General features: G+C 36.0%; 1 protein-coding gene across 1 annotated transcript in view; it reads left to right on the plus strand.

The window, feature by feature from the left end:
* The window catches only part of LOC107042947, a 48841-nt gene that overhangs the window by 21714 nt on the left and 10371 nt on the right, over positions 1–16756 (plus strand). The window contains exons 2-3 of the mRNA XM_015264213.1: positions 4734–4953; positions 13738–14306. Coding sequence (XP_015119699.1) covers positions 4785–4953; positions 13738–14306 — 738 coding nt within the window. The 5' untranslated portion in view covers positions 4734–4784. The remainder of the gene's footprint in view (positions 1–4733; positions 4954–13737; positions 14307–16756) is intronic.

A 16756-nucleotide genomic window follows, 5' to 3' on the forward strand; every position in this document is an offset into this window, starting at 1 on the left:
TTATAATGTAATTAAAATAAATTAAATTAATTTGATTTAATGGACTTAGTTTAATTAACAGCCAGCCCTTCTCAAATGTATAGAAGGGAGGGATAATGATGCCGTAAATACGTATTAGAGGAGTATCAAACTTACACGCAAATGATCTTGAGAAAAAAAATCACCAAATGTCTATTTATTTATTATTGTCATTGTCATTATCATTATTATCATTCATTAATGAAATAAATAAAAATTTAATTGAACATATTTTATCTCTGAGAATACACACGCACATTCGCGAGATCACGAATAATCGTAAATTTAACGAATACCCCGATACAAATCATATAGGCAATGTACAGTTTACTCAGTAGTAATAGCGCGATAGCGTAGTGGTTAGGGCATAGGATTAGCAATCATAGGGTCCCCGGCTCGATCCTCAGCATCGGTAAAAAAATAATAAGCTTTGTTAGAAGTAATAGCAATAACCGTAGAGATTCATTAAGAGAGGCGGCCTACGGTGAAAGAATTGAATTATCTTTTGTTTTGGATTAATTATCATTGATAATTGTTATTGATACTGACAGCTAGGTCATCCTGTTTTCATACAGTTGACTTGATCAAGTTCGGATCCATTCGCCCTGATCAAATCCGGATTGGTCAGAGGCGTAACATGTCTGATCAAGACCGGATCCATCAACTTGATCAATACCTGATCAGTGGTCACGTCTAACCTGATCCAAACTTGATCAAGACCTAACCGGAATTTCCACTCGGGCTCGCACAATTTCTACTAGGGTTATGAAGACGATCGTCTCAGCGTTTCGTTAGTTATTCGCATGAAACATGTGAAAAAATTTTAAAAAGTGAGTTTTCTTTGAAACTTCAACAATTTTACCGAGAATAATGATGGACTTTGATTTTTTTTAGTACAGTCGTCGCATCTACATGTAATGCGATTTCGATTGTATTTTGAGCAAAATCGTCTCAGCCGTTTTCTTGTTATCCGGATGGAAATTTCGAAAGTTGCGTTCTTTCTTTTTAATCAACAGAAAAATGGGATTGGTTGGGAAGTTATTAGTTCTACCCGTATAATGGGTCACACCCACTTCAACCCACTCGCAATGAGAGCGAACGAAGCTAGCGACCAATAACCCAGTCGAATTTTTTTCATATTGAAATCGACATTTAGGCGATAACTGCGAGAAATATCTAGAATATTCTGAAATTGTGTCAGAGCACCTAGAGAACGCATCGATGATGGGAGGGTTTCGTAGGTGAGCTCTCAAATCAATTGAGAAGTTTTTATATACGTTGACGGTAATTTTATGATGAAATCACGCAAAATTAATGTAAAAATTCCGTCGCGGAAAACTGCTGTCTCAGTCTGGAGCTTTTTATGGTTTTCTAGAATCCTTTCACGATTTTCCGAAGCGTTTGGCTTCTGAATTAATCGCGAAATTCAGGAAGATTTTTAAAATATACCAGAGTAGTTTTCTGAAACATTATACATCCGAAAGTTGTAGTTTTCCAAACAATTCGCGAACTTTCCACAGGATTCTGTACCGTTCTAGAGCTTTCTTGAACTTTCTAGAACCCTCCATGAATTTCTGGAGAAACGGCCATCTCAAATTATACAGAGTAAGATTCCCATTTACATGGAGAGAAATTTTTTTAAAAAATTACCAGAAAAAAACGTAAAAATTACGTTTCGAAACGTAATCCGCGAGCGAAGTAAAATTCAATTAAAATTGTGAGTCGGAACTGAAATTGTACACTGATAAAATGATTCATTTATTCCAAACGAGAGTCGTTAACTATTAACGAATGGTAGAGTTGAATATGACCAAATAAATATCCGTTAATAGTTAACGAATGGTTCATTTGAAACCTGAAAGTCGGGTCAGGCAAGACTACTCAAATATGCATTTATTAACTATTAACGAATGGTAGAGTTGAATATGACCAAATAAATATCCGTTAATAGTTAACGAATGGTTCATTTGAAACCTGAAAGTCGGGTCAGGCAAGACTACTCAAATATGCATTTATTAACTATTAACGAATGGTAGAGTTGAATATGACCAAATAAATATCCGTTAATAGTTAACGAATGGTTCATTTGAAACCTGAAAGTCGGGTCAGACAAGACTACTCAAATATGCATTTGTTAACTATTAACGAATGAATATTTGGTGGGAGCGAATAGACCCTAGCCTCCAACCAAATCCATTTATTAACAATAACTAATCCTTTCTATCACTGCACGGAGAGAAATGTTCGGTAAAAATTACGGAACTCACAATTCGCTCACCGATTACGGGATTGACTCAGAAAATTTAAGTGTCGGTATTGTAATTTTTCACAGAAGATTCAGATAAAAATTGCGGACCGCTCTGGAAAAATTCCGTGACAGTTTCGTAAAATTCCCGATAACCACATTTTGCTACGGAATTACGGAAAAGATACGTAATTTTTATTGAATATTTCTGTCCGTGTGTACGAATCGCTACGGAAATTCTATGATTTGTTTCGTAAAAATTAACCACCCGTCTGATGACGCACCGCTGTGGGGCCAACAAGTTGTTCCATAATTTTTCCCCAACGATTGACAAATTTTTGGGAACGAAACGTAGAAACACGGAGAGAAATTCTCTAGAAAACTTATAGTACGGGTACTGGAAAAAATTACAATCCACCGGCTGTGAAAAATTCTAGTGTTGTTAAGATAAAATTTCTTGGTATTTCTGGTAAAATTTCTGGAGATTCTGTGAAATTTTCACAGAAATAAGGGAAAAAATTCACGTTTTCTTCAATAAAATTTCTAGTGCCGGCACTGGAATTTTTTCCTGGTCGTCACTTTGCGCCTCTTTTCCCGTGTTAGCACTAGAATTTTTCTAGAAAATGTCTCTCCGTGAATAACTCACCAGCTTCATAAAAATTGTTGAACGTTCAAGAATTTTTTTGTCATTCCGGCTGTAAGGCAGGGTTTCACGGCCCTCGCCTTCGGCTCATGCTGCAAACCTCATATTCGCCAGAAAAGTTTTTTTCGGTCTAATTACGAAATATACTATTTATTTTGGAGGCATAATAAATTAGCAAGTTTCTGTAAGATTTTACTTCTTCGGGAAAAATTACATGACAATTCGTACTGTGTTCGGTGATGAACCTGAGAATTCACTGAACGTTTCCGATTTCTTCTCATCCATTTCTACAATAATTGCCGGAAAACGATTCCCCATTGCGGATTACGTGAATTGTTCCATAATTTTACTGAATATTTCTCTCCGTGTCTGATATTAATTAATTTCATCTCCCCAAAAACAATTTCCTAGCCGAAAAACAACCCCGAAACATCCGAAATCTCATCAACATCCCCATCGCCCACCCCAGCCCTAAACTTGGAGCGTCCCCACAACCCTCCAGGATTCCTCAATCAGACTCCACGTGGTAGCATGCGGTTAAATTAGTTAAACTGGCACACGGTGTAACCCAGTTATGTGAAAGGGAATATATTGAATGTATTCAGGGCGCAGCCGCTGGCCCGAACACAATATACAGCAAACGACACAACGCATCATCGTTCCACTGTACATGTGAAAAGGTGGGAGGCATGGAGTGGGTTGAAAGGCACACGAAGGGCGGTTGTGGGAGGGCTTTGATGAGAAACCCAACGGTCCATCCACCTGTTTGCCTTAGTAGACCGCCACACGTCCCATCATCATCAACAATAGACTAAAAAAATCCACAAGCCAAAAATCATTTGAACAATTAAATAAAAATTAGAATAATGTTTTGTTGACCTCACCTGAATGAGTATATTTTATTGTTGTGTTAACGTTATGTCGACACGTGAAAATATATCTCACATCTTGAGTTACCACTCGAGTCTTGTTTTTACGAGCAGCAGAAGTATCATCAAAGGTGACGAAAGACTAATTGAGGTCGACTGTACTTCAATGCTCGACATTCTGGATAATTAATTACTTCAGGTGTCTTCAGACTCGCGTTAATTAGTCAAGGTCAACTGGCTAGCAGTTTGAAGTTTATTCAGTTGAGAAATAGGCCAATATTGTGGGCCAATATAATTTTTTATCCTGGCAATTTCGTAATAGAAAAGATTTAATTGCCTCGTGAATCTTCGTTTCTACTACTTATTTGGGACAAGCGGAACTAGTCTCGAGGACAATTTCAACATTTAATGGAGCAGAATCAGTGAAACAGGAGAGGCACTTATTGATGGATAAGAAGAGAGTGGTGGATCTGATACTATTCCTGGACATTTGCCAGGTTTACCTCCAGACACGTAAAAAGAGCTCGAAAAATCTTTGTACCCTGTGGGCTATTGTGACTTTCGTCAGGGATGAGGACTCGGCCGAGTTTTTACGCTGGTGTCAGGCGTACAACGTGAGACACTTGAGGGAGAAGGAGGAGACATCAAGAAGAGTTGGACAGTGCCACAATGGGCCCTCGAGCGGTGAAAAAATTCGTATGGAAAAACGAATACTACGAGTACTGCAGGAATTGTTCTACTGTGGATGCCTTCCGGGGAATTTTCATGTTTGAAGTTTTTGAAAAATTCTTGAGACTGAAATAAAACTTTTTTCGTTTTTTAATCGAGGGAGATCAATTTTTTTTTAATTTGAAAAGTGTTCTGGAGATATTTTAATGGTGAATGGGGACGGAGAGGTGGGGCTGTTGCTCAAGGGTTTATGGTCTGGGTAGTGATTTGGGACGTTTCAATGTTTCAGCACTCTGGCCACACTTGTGGATGAGGCCGAGCCACCTTGGATCGGTGAGTGATGTCTGAGAGCGACGGAGAACAGGCGGCTAGGTCTATGGCCTTGGAGCAGGCTTATGTTCACGAGGTTTATGAACAATGTGCTGAGAAGACCGCACAGAGCAAACACTGGCCACGGATCTACAAATTTCTTGAGGAACTCGAGCCTGGGGCACTCGTCTGTGATATAGGTAAATTTATTACATGTTAAAAAATGTTTATTAGGAAATTTGGTTGGAATTCTACCGAAAGTTTTCACATTTTTTTAATTCTGCAGCTTATTCGGCTTGTTAGGAAAAATTGAGAAAAAATTTGTCCTCTGCCTCAGTTTTTTTCCTTCACTTAAAAAAAATCGTACAATACGATTTCATGTTCCGATTACCTGGATTATGTAGTCATTTTTCGTATACTTTTTCCCCCGTGAGCATGGGAAATATGTCAATAGGTATTTGATAAGGCAACTTATATCACAATTCAGTAGCGAAGTGGTAAAACGGTACAAATCAATTTTGACTATTGACCAGTTTTCAATGAATATCTCGGAATCTAAGGGAGATAGCAAAATTTTTATTGTAACCTTTTTTGTAGAGCCGACTGAGAGCTACAATAAATGTAATTACGAAAATTTCGCTACTGGGAGATAAGTCGACTTAAACCGTTTTACCATTTCGCTACTGAATTGTATCCATAACGAATGATTTTCAGATAAATGTGTAGGACCTTATAGAACATTCTGTTAGCTACGCAAAATATCTCGCCATTTCCTTTGAATAGCATTTATTAAGGTGTTTCGTGTGTAGATCATCCGGGGGGGGGGGGGGGAAACGGAAGGAGAGTCTTATTGTTCTTGAACCCTGATTCACTCGCCGAGCACGAAATTTTCTAATTTTCAAGTAATTATTTAAGTGTGCATTTCAACATTTTTTAAGGATGTTTATCCAAAACCGCAAGTACTTAAAGAAAAATTGATTTTTTTTCAACTGAGAGATGAAGATATTCCCTTCACTTTGATACAAATTTCAATCGACCAACCCATGTTCATTATTTAGATATGAAATAGACAAAATGCACCGAATGCATGCGCTAACATGCGCTTATATGTAATAGAATCATTCAAATATTTCCTCTTTTTGCCCGGGTACCTCAGATTTTTCTCTGACCATTGGATTCAGTATGATTTTACACATTACCTTCTATTTTTATTTCTATTTTTAGAGGCTTCTAGTAGGTGAATTATCAATTTGAACATAAATTTCATAAGAGCTCGTGTATAAGAAAAAATTAGTTTCTTCATTTCTGCCGAGACCATTGAGATTAATTTTTTTTTAAAGTTGGAAAAGTTAGTTTTATATGTTCTGCTGTCAGCCGAAATAATTACAGAATTTTCCTTGACCACGGAAAAACACATTTACCAACAATTCACCGAGACTGACTAAACATCCTTAAATATTGATTTTATTCATCAGATTGATTCATTTTTTTCTCATCACCTACGGGTGGCAAATAATTTTTATTAGATGTTTTTCTAGTTATTGAAATAATCTTCAAATGCGTCTCGAGTTGATAAACCTGACGAGTGTTTTCTCTCTCTTAGTTCCATGGTCCAACCCATATCTTTCCCATGATGCGCACTGACATTCGAATCACGCGCCTGTTCGTGAGAGCGTAAGTGCCCCGAAGCTCATTAATTTTCCGAATCATTGGTTCAAATAACTTTCTTATGAAATCTGAAAAAAATCTGAAACTTATACGTGTTCTCAAGATGTGATTTATCACCCACCAGTTTTTCCTCAATAGTTCAGTATTTTTTTGGGTGTCATGGAAATTTTCCTAATTAAGAGTGGGGTAACCTCGGAGGTTATAGCTTGAGGGGTCACAAAATAATCAGAATTTCATTATTTTTTTTCTTCTCACTGAGATCTGAAAAAAATGTGCAAGAATTCTTAATGATGCAACATACTCAGACATTTCTTCCATGAATTTTCCAATTTTTTTCATTATTTTTAATTTTTACACGAAACACCTTAACGGGATAATGGCATAGTTACCGAAGTTAATCGTTTGCTTTTTAAATTCATCGAAAAGCCTTTTTTTTCTTCATGAACCATTTCTAGAATATTCTATTAAGGAGTAATCGTGATGAATTACAATTGACCTTTCGATAAATTTCATTTGTCGAATAATTTTATCAAGATATTATCAATTCTCAAACGGTCCACTCTTCACCGAACGTAGTTGATCGCATGGTAAAAGAGTTCCCGTCTCATGCATTTTACCATTTTATGAAAAAATAAATTGCAAAAAATAGTTCATTCCTCGTTAATGGGTAATTTTGAACCTTCAATGAATAGGAAATTGGGATATAAAAGAGAAACAGTCGTCAGATAGACCAAGAACTCGATCTCATTGAGTGCCAAATTTTGAAATTTTGAAATTAAACACGAGAATTTTCCGTGAGTCGAGTTTTCAAAAAATTTGAATAATTCATTTGTGTAAGTCTGGACCTAAAAACAATTTCAATGTATTCAACACATTCGAATATAACAATACAAATTTTTGCGAATGTTTTGTGTCAAAAGAAAAAATCGAACTTAGGAAGTTTTTGTGTAAAAAAAAATCGATAAACGGCGGGGATTCCCTCATTGTGTCATCATTTGAAGTAGTATGAATAAACTCCACTTGCGTAGTTGAGTATAACCAGAAAAAGAAATTTGGAATGTCCAAATGAATAATTCATCATTGAGAATTTTTTATATGAATTCTAGCTTTGATGAATATCAGAAATTAATCCATCAAATTATTCCTTCAATTATGTTTGAACAATAGTCTGTCGTTTGACTAAGGTGTTCCGATCAGCGGTAACCCTGTACATTCGAAATTGCTTCCCGCTTCATACAGCGCGGTCAGCGCTCAAACAACGCAGCGCTGCCACTTTCATACAATACTCTATTTAGGGGCAGCGAGAAGCATCGATTATTTATTACAAAAGTTTGACACTGATTATAACTTCCATATTAGGTGTAGAATGTTTATCAATTTTTTCTGATTCTTCGAGATTTTCTGCCGATTTTAAACTTTTTCGTATCCTTGAAAAGTTCATTTTCTCATAGGACTTTATTATTTCGGCCCTTCCAAAGTAATTATTATTAATTACTAGGGGGTTACGCCTACTGCTCGCTCCGTTCGCCAACCCCCACGTGACCCTCATATGCTTCCCATATGATCCCGTGATCCTTATTTTGACCTTTAATCTGACCCTCGTCACCCTTATTCTGACCGTCATTCTACCCCTCGTGACCCTTATTTTGACCCTGGTGACCCTTAGTTTCTGACGCTGGGTGTTTGATCGCTATGCCCCCTGTTTGAACCCTTACTCTGACTCTTGCAATCCTTAATCTGATCCTTGTGACACTTATTTACACCCTTAATCTGACCTTTGTTACCCTTATTTGGGCCCTTAATCTAACCCTTCTGACCTTTAATCTTGTGACCCTTAATCTGACCCATATAACTCTTAATCTGGCCCTTGTGACCTTTATTTGTACTCTTCTTCTGACGTTTGTGGCTCTTAATCCGACCTTCGAGACCCTCGTGACCCTTATAACGCTTATTTTGATCCTCATGACCCTTGCGGCTCTTAATTTGGGAGTCTTAATTTTAAGTACCAAATATTTATCACCAGAAGTCGATTTGGATTTTTATAATATAGAGAGATACGAGACTGCAGATTGAGCACAAACTCAACCAGACTGTTTTCATCCATATTAATTTTCGTTTAAAAGTTATTTTAAATTTTAATCTTCAAAAAAGAGTTAAATTCCGGAACTGAACTTTGAATCTGTTAAATTGGGTCGATGAAATTTAATTAATGCCAGAGATATCCAACGTGTGCTGATTGGAATCCGATAATTCGTCTCCGGGTATGAATATAGAAAAAAAAAACAGAAAAAATGCGTTTCCAGTGAAGATTGAAACGTGTGATGTGGATTAATCAATCGGTTGCATATTGAACTGTTTTTTCAATTTTAATTATCAATGATCCCTTTTTTGATTCCGTAGAAAAGAAAATAGTGCATTCGTTTTTGTCGCAAATTCCGCAGCTTTTTCAAGCTTTTTTCGATAGAGATATAAAGAAATGTATTGCGTAAGAAAAATCAACAGAATGTGATCTTCCTGCATAAGTTATTCTCTTGAGATTATTTCTATAAAAATTCTGCGGCCTGAATTTTCGAAATTTCTGTTACTGGAATGTTTGAACGAAAAAAGAAAAGAAATTTGTGTAAAATAAAAAGAGAAATTTTCTAATAGAATCGGCGAAAAACCCGTAAAATTTTTAACAAAAGTTCAATAAAATTCGAGTACTTCTTCATTTTTACTTGGTCTAGATTTGTCTGCGAATTTTCGACGTACTCTACAAAGAATTCTCCAAGAAACATTTTATAAAAAAACTTAATTTAACATACGTACAACCCTCAGCGGTTCGAATAAGATATTTTCGAAGTCCATGAGATCGTGCTATAGAACTACCTATATAAGGAAGAAAAAGTAAATGTTCGAATTCTCCATAGTACACGTATTATCTTTCACGAATTCTCATGATTATCTTCTAAAACGACTTCACGACTGCAATGTAAATTATGAATCATCTCGATAATTGTTTTGTTCAGATAATTTCCATAAAAATTTCTCAGCCTGAATTTTCCAACTTTTTTTATTTACATTTTTGCATGAAAGGCAAAAAAATGAAGTGTAAAAACTCAGTAACACTCTCCGAAAAATATATGAAATGACACTACGGATTTTTTTAACAGAATCGGTGAAAAACTAATAGAATTTTTCATAAAAATCCCATAAAATATTCTAGTATTTGCCATGGATTTTTTTATACCTGAGATCAAAATCTTTATAAAATACGCTTCTTCAAGGAACTCTTCTTGGAACATTTTCCACATGGAATCTAATTTCATAAGCGGGCTCTCAGCAATTCAAATAAATTATTTTCGAATTTCCCATGGAATCATGCACTATTAGAAAATTACACTTGAAATTTCAAGTGAAAAAACTTAAAATTTTTAACAACGATAAATTTACATGAAATTTCTGTAGAATTCTTTTTATTGACAAATCAGTTAATTTCTTGAATATTCAAGTAATTCTCGATTTTCAGATCCATACGGCACTGAAAAACCTTGATAATGTTGAAAATTCAAGCAATAACTTCTCTTAATTTTCAATCTATTGAAAATTCAATTATGTTTGATGTTCAATTTCCACGATGAATTTGAAAATTCAAGCTTTCATTGAAAAATCAATGGTTTTTTAATATGAAGAATCAAATTTTCTTGAATTTTCAAGATGAATGAGAAATTTAGTGAACGTTTTCAATTGAAATTGAATTCAAACTCACAACATTGGAAATTCAGATGACATTGTGGCTGAAATTTCAAGAAATTTTTAATATAGTGTGATGTTGGATTTCCTGGAGAAAAAAAGAAAGAGAAAATATCCGAATTTTCTATAGGATCCTCCTACAGAATGTTCCACACGAGATTACCTTGTCAGACTACTGCACGACGGCATTTTCAATTGTGAATCATCTCGATAATGCATGACGCTAAATAAATCCGAGAAGCCTGAAACATTCGATATGCATTAATCAACTGAACCGACCTCGTTCAACTCCCAGTCCCACCTATATTTAAATACAGGCTCCGAATCAAACTCTGTGATTTCCCCTCGATTTTCCATTTCCCCAAAACAAGCATGAAGTCATCGGTGGAAAAAAGTGCACCATTTTCGTTCCTTCCTTTTATTTTTCGTGGGTATTACCACACCGACATCAAAAGAGGATCGATAATTGACCTCCGGATGCATACAGATGGGAAAAATCGAGGATAAAAAAATAATAGGAGAGGGGCAGTGAAAAAGAAAGAGAGGCGTTCCCGCGGGGTGCACGAGAAGATTACACTAGCATTCGAATTTTCCTCACAAAGAAATCGATTCGCTCTGGCGATGCGCGGCCATAACACTCAAATGTACTAGGTGGCCCATTAAGGATATCATTACTTTCCATTCGATATTGCTTCAGCTCGAAAAATAATTACTCTATTCTCAGAAACATATTTTTCCTTGTATCCAGCATTTTCCTGCGCATTTCAACAGATAATGAATGGACTAAGTGGTGACTAATAACTCAATTCTATTTCAAGATAAGTTTTTGTTTCAATATCTTGACACTGAATTGGGACGGTGAATTTTGTGCACAGTTATTTTTAGCTCTTATTCTGGTCGAAAGGGTCTAAAGGGTCTTAAGGGTTCTATTAAAATTTTGATATCTCCTTTATATGCAGAGATATTCATCAAAAACTCATCTTGCAGTCAATTCAACTTCAATTTGATTTCGAAGATTATTTTTTCGAGGATATCTTGGAATAGGAAATAGATATGGGAATTCAAGTGATCAATCACAAGTAACGATAAAAAGCGATGTAAATACGTGAGTTGATTGTGAAAACTACCTGACTTAAAAATATCACAATCTCCCAATCATTTATCTTCATATTTGTTGAATTATCACATATTTTCAATCTCGTTTCTCGCTACACAGAATACGGAAAAAGAAAGAACTCATGAACTTAATATTGAGAAGACATTCCTTGATTTATTAGATAATTATGTGATTGGTGTTACTGTCTCTGGTGTGTGGGGTTGAATATTTTGGTGTTAAAATTAACTCTCTCGCTCGAAGTCAAATTTTGGTAGGGAGTAGGGAGTCCATCTTTATTTTTCACACCGAACTGTGTTAGTATGTTCATTTTGACACCATGGCAATGGCAATTTTCACTCTACTCGCTGTAATTCACTCCGGAATGAATCAACTCCGTACATTCACACCGAAAGATGGTGTGGACTTTTTTTGAAAATGAATTTTCATTAACGTCGCCCCGTTTATAGCCCAGAAATTTTCATAGTGAATATCTCAATGAAATAAATCCACCCCAAAACGAACCCCAATGAACCTTCTTTATCTGTAACAAAATCATGGGAAATTTCATATTCATGTTTTTTTTCATATCAACTCGATTCTTTAGGAAAAATTCCCGATCCGCACCATTCATTTTGCCGTTCGAAATGAAACCATAAGTTACGAATGAACTCAATTTTCAAATTTTCATGTCCATATTTCGGCCCGAGCAGCGATTTTATTTCCCTTTTGTTACGCGCTTGTGTTTCAAGTGGTAACGTTAGTCGACTTTCGTTCCGGCATTTCGTTCCAGGCAGTAACGTTACCGGACTTTCGTTTCAGGGTTTCGTTCTTGGTGGTAACGTTACTCGATTTTCGTTCCTGAATTTCGTTCCTAGTGGTAACATTACTCAACTTTCGTTCCTGAATTTCGTTCCTGGCGGTAACCTTACTCAACTTTCATTCCTGAATTTCGTTCCTGGCGGTAATATTATTCAATTTTCGTCCCTAAATTTCGTTCCTAGCGGTAACGTTAGTCAACTTTCGTTCCTGAATTTCGTTCCTGACAGTAACGTTACAATTTACTATCATTTCTTACCTGAGGAACGAAACCGAAACAGAAACGCGATCCAGGTCCCTGTTATTTTCACTCCGGTTGATGTGGACTCAGAGTCGAAGTTCAATCTGGATTTTTTACTGTGTAAGATTTTTTAATATTGTCACCCTTTGAACGTCGAATCATTCCACTATGGTAGAGAAATTTTTATCATTCCTGAAACTACCACTAGCCTTTATATTTACACGGAGGGAGTGCTCCACAAACAAGCGCTTCTTTTTCTTCCACAGATGCAAAGAAAATGGAAGCTTTTATTTTCGGTATATTTTTCGATGCAACACTAACAGTATATTTCAATATGACTGCGAAAAAGCGTTTTTTGACCCTTGGCAAAAATTGAGTGAGAAAAATGAGAGAATCCATTTCGAGGAACTCCTATATAAAATGTCTCAATAGAAAACATTCTTCCCCAACGAAATAGTTTCTATTGGACATGTTCTATAAAAAAAAAACGCGCAGTGAATCTGCGAAATTGTTCAACAGAATTGACCAAAAACTAATAGAATTTTGAGTAGAAGCTCACTAGAAATCGAATCGAATACTGAAATAAGTAGTGGATTGAGCTGTTGGTCGCTCGCTGCGCTCGCTCCCATTGCGGGTGTGTTGGTAGCGGATGTATTCATGTGGGTCTGACCCGTCCGACGGGTCGCACCAACAACTTCCCGATATTATTACTCCTCCCATTTTGACTAAAAGAATCTTTTTCAACTCTCAATACTTTGTTTATTTATTCATGAGAAACCCTTGTCTGAGCGATTTTCAAACTTTTCTCCAGGAAATTTTGGAAAAACCGCTGGAGTTTCAGCAAATCCTGGAGAATTCACTGGAGTGATTGATTCTAGTGATACCCTGATGTTGACAATTCCAATCACGTCATTTATACAGGAGAAATACTTATCTTAGCCATTTTCAAACTTTTCTCCAGGAAATTTTGGAAGAACCACTGCAGTGAATCACTCCAAAATCTAATCAGCTCTAAGTTACATGAAGACCTTTCGATTGCGTCATCCATCATCTTGATCGCGCGATTCATTCGGGAAAAATCGTTACCGAAAATTCCGTGACATACAGACCTACATACACACACACACACACACACACACACACATACAGACATGTTGTTTAGAAGTGTTCAGAAGTGTTTTAGATACCGAGAAACGTGAAGAAATCGCAAAAAAATAATGATTCATTTTCAGGGTGATTACAATAACTACCCGATAGATCGGGAAGTTAAAAAAACAAAAACAAAAGAGTTTCGAGTTCATTAGCAACTCTTCATCAGCCCTATTTACTTAATCCACAATTATAGACAAAAAAGATGAAAGCACAAAACCATAATTTTCGTTAAAACGTAACTAAACAGTTTCCTTTTCTCAAAAAAAAAAAAAAATCCAGGCTGTGGAAATGGGAAGTACCTCAGCGTCAACAACAACATCTTCAAAATCGGTGGTGATAGATGCAAGCGTTTAACCGACATAGCCAGAGAGAAGGAAAACGAGGTCCTAATATGCGACAATCTCTCGTTGCCATTCCGAGACGAGAGTTTCGACGCAGTTCTCTCAATAGCTGTTGTCCACCACTTTGCAACGACAGAGAGACGTGTAAATGCCCTCAAAGAACTGGCCCGAGTCCTCAGAATCGGTGGCAAACTCGTGATATCAGTATGGGCGATGGAACAGCGTCACCGGAAATTCGAGTCGCAGGATGTCCTGGTGCCATGGCCCAAAGCCTACTGCCTGAACTCATCGTGCCACTGTGGGGTGTCTGGTGTCCCCTGTTCAAACCGGACACGCAGGGATAATCCACCCAAGTGTATGCTGCGATCGAATAAAAGATCAACGGATGGCCAGAAATGCAGGAGTAGAAGTTATTGGATCGATCCAATATTCAGCCCCTCACCATCCACTAGCAGTTTATCCAGTCCCAATGAAACGTGTTACAGCTTCTTTCGTCGTGCTCTTCAGGTAAATAGAAGCTCTTTTGCATTTTTCATTCAGTGGTAAACAGCATAGGTCGACACGTGTAAGAAATGGGGATAGAAAGATTCTATGGAGAATTTGCTGATATCCTGTAGATAACGGGGTTCTCCACAGGAAAATTTTTAGTGTGAGACGTTGGAGTAAAAAAGACAATGTTCAATAACTCCAAGAACATTCAATTCAAATCTTCACTTTCGTAACTTACCTCTTTTTTTTCTTATGATTAACGTGACTCAACCGTACCTCCGTTATGTACATGGGATTAAACATTTAAATTTAGCATGTATAAACGAATGCATTTAATTGGACCCTATAATTGGCCTTATGCTGTTATGTCAATAAATAATAAATAAATAGGGGAGAGTCGGGCAAAATGAAACAGTCAAAAAACGACTGTTTGACGCAATTCAAGCAAAAAAATTTTCTTTTATTAAATTTTGTTATCAACTTTTGTTTATTAACTTTTTTTTATTCTTGGGCGTACTGATGAGAATAATAATTTTCCATTCAGTAGAATGGAAAATTATTGAGAAGTTTTGGTGGGAGAAGATTTTGTCAATGGATTAATTGAAAAGAAAATGAACAGCTAAATCCAAAGTCCAGAGCATGGCCCAGGGCGAAAAAGGAAAATGTGATGGTGAATTTCAATCGAATGAAAAAAGAAAAGTGAAATCAGCCTAATCTAATCAATTGAAATAAATAATCAATTGAATCATAAGACGAATAGAAAATTATTATTCTCATCAGTACTCCCAGTAATAAAAAAATATATTATTCAGTATTGAAAACAAATTTTTTTTTACTTGAATTGCATCAAATAGTTGTTTTTCGGCTGTTTCATTTGCCCCACTCGCCCCTAAATTAATAAATGAATTCAATCGGATTCAACATGTACAGTATTGAAAAACAGTGAACATCTTTAATAATAATACATTAATAGTCACTTACTCAAAGAAGAAATATAGAAAAATTCAACTTGAGGCGCGGCTTCATTATCTGCCGCACCTTATCTAAATTGATTTTTGTGTTCGATTATGTCGAAATTTCAACTCGTTGCCCCGTCACTCGGGGACATCCGAAAATTCTGAATTTAGATTTTATAAAAAGTAAAAAAAATCTAAACATTTTGAAAGAGCGTTTTTAATTAATATTGAGGAATTATGTCAATAGAGGAGACAGAAATAATATATAATTACCATATAGTCACCATCGAAGCGAAAAGACGAAATAATAAATCCTTTGGCGGTTTCAGTATACAACTGCGGCCACAAATATTATAATCCCCTATTATTTTATTTTCATATTTATTTTTCAAATTCATATACCATCTCTGAATTTTCATAATGTGGGCCTTTTTGGTGTTCATACCAGCTGCGTTCGCGTCGCGAACCCTGGGTAACGTTGAATGCTGGTAGGGCCAGATATAATTGTACTGGCGATCAGTCATCACTTTGCCCGGGAATTGAAGACATAGAAAAATCGGTCTTTCTTCCTTTTTTGCGCCCCCGACAAAAGTGACGGTTGATGGACAGTACAATTTTCAATTGAAGAGATTGGTGTAAGTAATTAGTAGTTCATCGTAAAAGTGTGATCAAAATTTTTTTGAAAATATTACAAAAATTTTCAAAGAGTCTTCTTTCGTACAATCGTTTGGTTGCGCTGTGCCAAAGGATTAATTAGTTCGTCTTTCCTCCCCCCATGGCGGTGACTGACAGGTCGCCATTTGCCACCGTAATTATACATTATTCATATCTCCTTTATTAAACTCATTCGTCAATATTAATTAAAGACACTCTTTCAAAATGTTCAGTATTTTTTTTACTTTTTTTTTCAATCCAAATTTATAATTGTCAGGGATGTCTGAGTGACGGGACATCGAGTAGAAATTTTGAGATAAAAATCGAACAAATAAGCAGTCTAGATGACGTTCGGCAGATAATGAAGCCATTAAGGATATCCAAGTTGAATTTACTCCGTTCAAGTTAGTAACCTTTGAACGCTGTTGAAAATTCTTGGCAAAAATGTTCGGTACATTTTTTGAAAATCTGTATCACATTATAATTCTACTGGAATTCCCAGAAATTTCATCATTAGAAAATAATTTGTTCTGGAAAAATGAATGGAAACTGCAAATTTCAGTTTAGTAATTTCATGAAAATTGATTGAAATCGAGAAAATCCAGGCAAATATATTCTTTGATTTTGAATTAATTGAAAACTCTGTGTGAGTTGGTACTGAATATTCATGTTTTGATTGAAAATTCCAGTAAGTCGGTAAATCCCCGTTTTTCTGCTGTCTAAAAAATTGAAATTTCGTGGAACTCTCAGTGCAATCGGAAATTTCTTAATTTGTTGCCCCTAAATCGAATTTAATGGCATTCTCCTCCAAAATAATCGTTAACTAATCATAAAATTTCAATTTTTTTCCAACAATGC

The sequence above is a fragment of the Diachasma alloeum genome, unplaced genomic scaffold, assembly GCF_001412515.2.
Source record: "Diachasma alloeum isolate Michigan unplaced genomic scaffold, Dall2.0 Dall_scaffold_00539, whole genome shotgun sequence".
NCBI lineage: Eukaryota > Metazoa > Arthropoda > Insecta > Hymenoptera > Braconidae > Diachasma > Diachasma alloeum.